The sequence below is a fragment of the Mandrillus leucophaeus genome, unplaced genomic scaffold (assembly GCF_000951045.1).
Source record: "Mandrillus leucophaeus isolate KB7577 unplaced genomic scaffold, Mleu.le_1.0 Scaffold106, whole genome shotgun sequence".
Classification (NCBI taxonomy): domain Eukaryota; kingdom Metazoa; phylum Chordata; class Mammalia; order Primates; family Cercopithecidae; genus Mandrillus; species Mandrillus leucophaeus.
Genome location: NW_012098765.1, coordinates 3,237,102 through 3,239,678, shown reverse-complemented (window position 1 = coordinate 3,239,678; position 2,577 = coordinate 3,237,102). Strand labels below are relative to the sequence as shown.

At 51.7% G+C, this 2,577-nt stretch overlaps 1 protein-coding gene across 1 annotated transcript in view; it reads right to left on the bottom strand.

Moving 5' to 3' along the window:
• The window catches only part of FCGBP (Fc fragment of IgG binding protein), a 66,453-nt gene that overhangs the window by 54,312 nt on the left and 9,564 nt on the right, over nucleotides 1-2,577 (bottom strand). Inside the window, exon 2 of the mRNA XM_011984290.1 lies at nucleotides 213-1,460. Within this exon, the coding sequence (XP_011839680.1) occupies nucleotides 213-1,460 (1,248 nt within the window). The remainder of the gene's footprint in view (nucleotides 1-212; nucleotides 1,461-2,577) is intronic.

The window sequence follows — 2,577 nt, the reverse complement described above, 5'->3', positions numbered from 1 at the left end:
CCCGCCTCGGCCTCCCAAAGTGCTGGGATTATAGGCCTGAGCCACCGCACCCCGCTGAGCTAAGGGATTTTTTTAAGGACAGAAAATGGAAGGATGTTGCGGAGAAGGGAAGTGAGGGGAGGACAACCAGGATCCCGAAAGCCACAGAGGAGCAGGTGGGTGGAAAACGGTCACCAGGTGGACAGGACCAGGGGATATTTCCCATCACTCACTCCGACCGCAATCAGCTGCTGTTGCGTAGCCTGTGGCTTTGGCCAGCCCGAAGGTGAGCAGCCCGAAATTGGTGGTGGCCTCGGCCGTGTGGATCGTGTCAGCCGTGCCGAGCTCCACTTCAGCATACGAGAACTCACTGCCTGGCACAGCCGCCCAGGTGAGCTTGGCCCCCACTGCATGCCCATCTATGGTCAGCCCACTGATAGCCTTTGTCTGTGCCACCACCAGAGCCACGCCCTCAGAGCCTGGTACACTCTTGACCACATAGGCAGGGCAGTAGGCCGCCACATCTGGGATCAGGACCAGGTAGGGGTCATAAGTCACTTCATTCCTTATGGCACCTGTGCCAAACAGCAGGACCTGGATGCCCACATTTGCAGACAGGTAGAGTGGCCGGGATGGCAGAACCTCAAACTCTACCACATCACCTGCCTGGAGCCCACGGGAGCCAGTGATACCCCCATGGTTATAGGTCAGCTTTGTGGTCTGGCTGGCCACGACGAAGGCCAAATCATAGCGGGACTGGGAGGCCAGCGTGGGTACTACATAGTGGGTGCCCCAGGCAGATGTGGGTAGCAGCTGCTCGACCACATGGTTACAGGTCGTATGTTTCTGGGCACAGCTGTGGCCAGAGAGGACAGCCACGGGGCTACTAGCTGTGACCTTTGACCCCGAGAGATCCAGTGAGCTCTGTAGCTGGGCCACATTGTAGGGCTCTAGAGTCACACTTAGGACATCGCCAGCTGGATAGAACTTGCCATTGAATGTCACTGACCCCTTCAGCGTGACACTGACCGAGGCACCTGTGGCACCGGCCACCACGGCAAACTCCTTGACATTCCTGGCTGAGGTGCCGGGGGGTGTGAGCACAAAGTACTCGGTGCCCAGGGCCTGGATGGGCCGCAGCAGTGTCAGCTCCGCTGTGTCGGGCTTGGCATTTAGTGCCTGCACAGAGATAGCATGGTCAGAGTGGATCACCACCGCGTGCTGGAAGATCTTGCTGCCTATCATCTCAGCCTTGGCACTAATGTTGACCATGACTGACTCCCCGGGCCTCACTGTGACGTTGTGTGAGGTTTTGTCTGCCTGGCTGAGGATGAAGACAGAAGCAGGGCTCTCTGACAGACTGGAGATAAGGAGGCGGGGGTAGGCCTTGCTGTAGGCCAGCTGATAGTTCTGCAGGAAGGCTGTGAGGAATTCGTTCCTGCCAGTGTTCTTGAGGTCCACTGAAGCCTCCTGGGTCAATCCTGGTTGAGAAAATACAGTTGTGGGTCCACTTATCCAATCCTCCTCACCTTTTGCTCTACACCCAGAAACATGTTGAAATATTAACTTGGGCTTTTCTTCCCCGCTTTGCTTTCCTTTCTTCCGATTCATGCAGCATTCGTCTACAAGCCTTGCTGGCTTTTGTTTTTCAAAAATCTAAACACCTTAGACAGGGCCCTCAAACTCAAATGCTGATGGGTCCAGGCAAGAAATATAAATGTGTGGAACAGTCCCGGAGGGGCGACTGTGGAACTGGAGCACTCCTACACCATCTAAAGTGGGTTGTTGCTTATGCAAATCAATCAGTGTGATACATCTTATCAACAGAATAAAGGACAAAAACTATATGATCACTTCAATTGAGCCAGAAAAGCATTTGATAAAATTTAACATCCTTTCATGATAAAAATTCTCAAGAAAGTGGATATGGAAGAAACACACCTCAACATGGTGAAAGCCATGTACAACAGACCCACAGCTGGTATCATACTGAATGGGGAAAAACCGAAAGCCTTTGCTCCAAGATCTGGAACACAACAAGGATGTCCACTTTCACCACTATTCTTCAACATATTATTGTTAGTCCTAGCTAAACCTCTTAGACAATAGAAAAAAATAAAGGGTATCCAAACTGGAAAAAGAGAGGTCAAATTATCTTTGTTTGCAGATGATATAATCTTATATTTAGAAAAACCTAAAGACAGCTGGGCTTGGTGGCTCACGCCTATAATCCCAGCACTTTAGGAGGCCGAGGTGGGCGGATCACCTGAGGTCAGGAGTTCAAGACCAGCCTGGCCAACATGGTGAAACCCAGTCTCTACTAAAAAAATACAAAAATTAGCTGGGTGTAGTTGCACGCGCCTATTGTCCCAGCTACTCGGTAGGCTGAGGCAGGAGAATCGCTTGAACCTGGGAGGCAGAGATGGCAGTGAGCTGAGATCATGCCACCGCACTCCAGCCTGGATGACACAGCAAGACTCTGTCTCAAAACAAAACAAAACAAAACAACAAAAAACAACCTTGTCCAGGTGCAGTGGCTCAAGCCTATAATCCCAGCACTTTGGGAGGCCGAGGTGGGCAGATCAAGAGGTTAAGAGA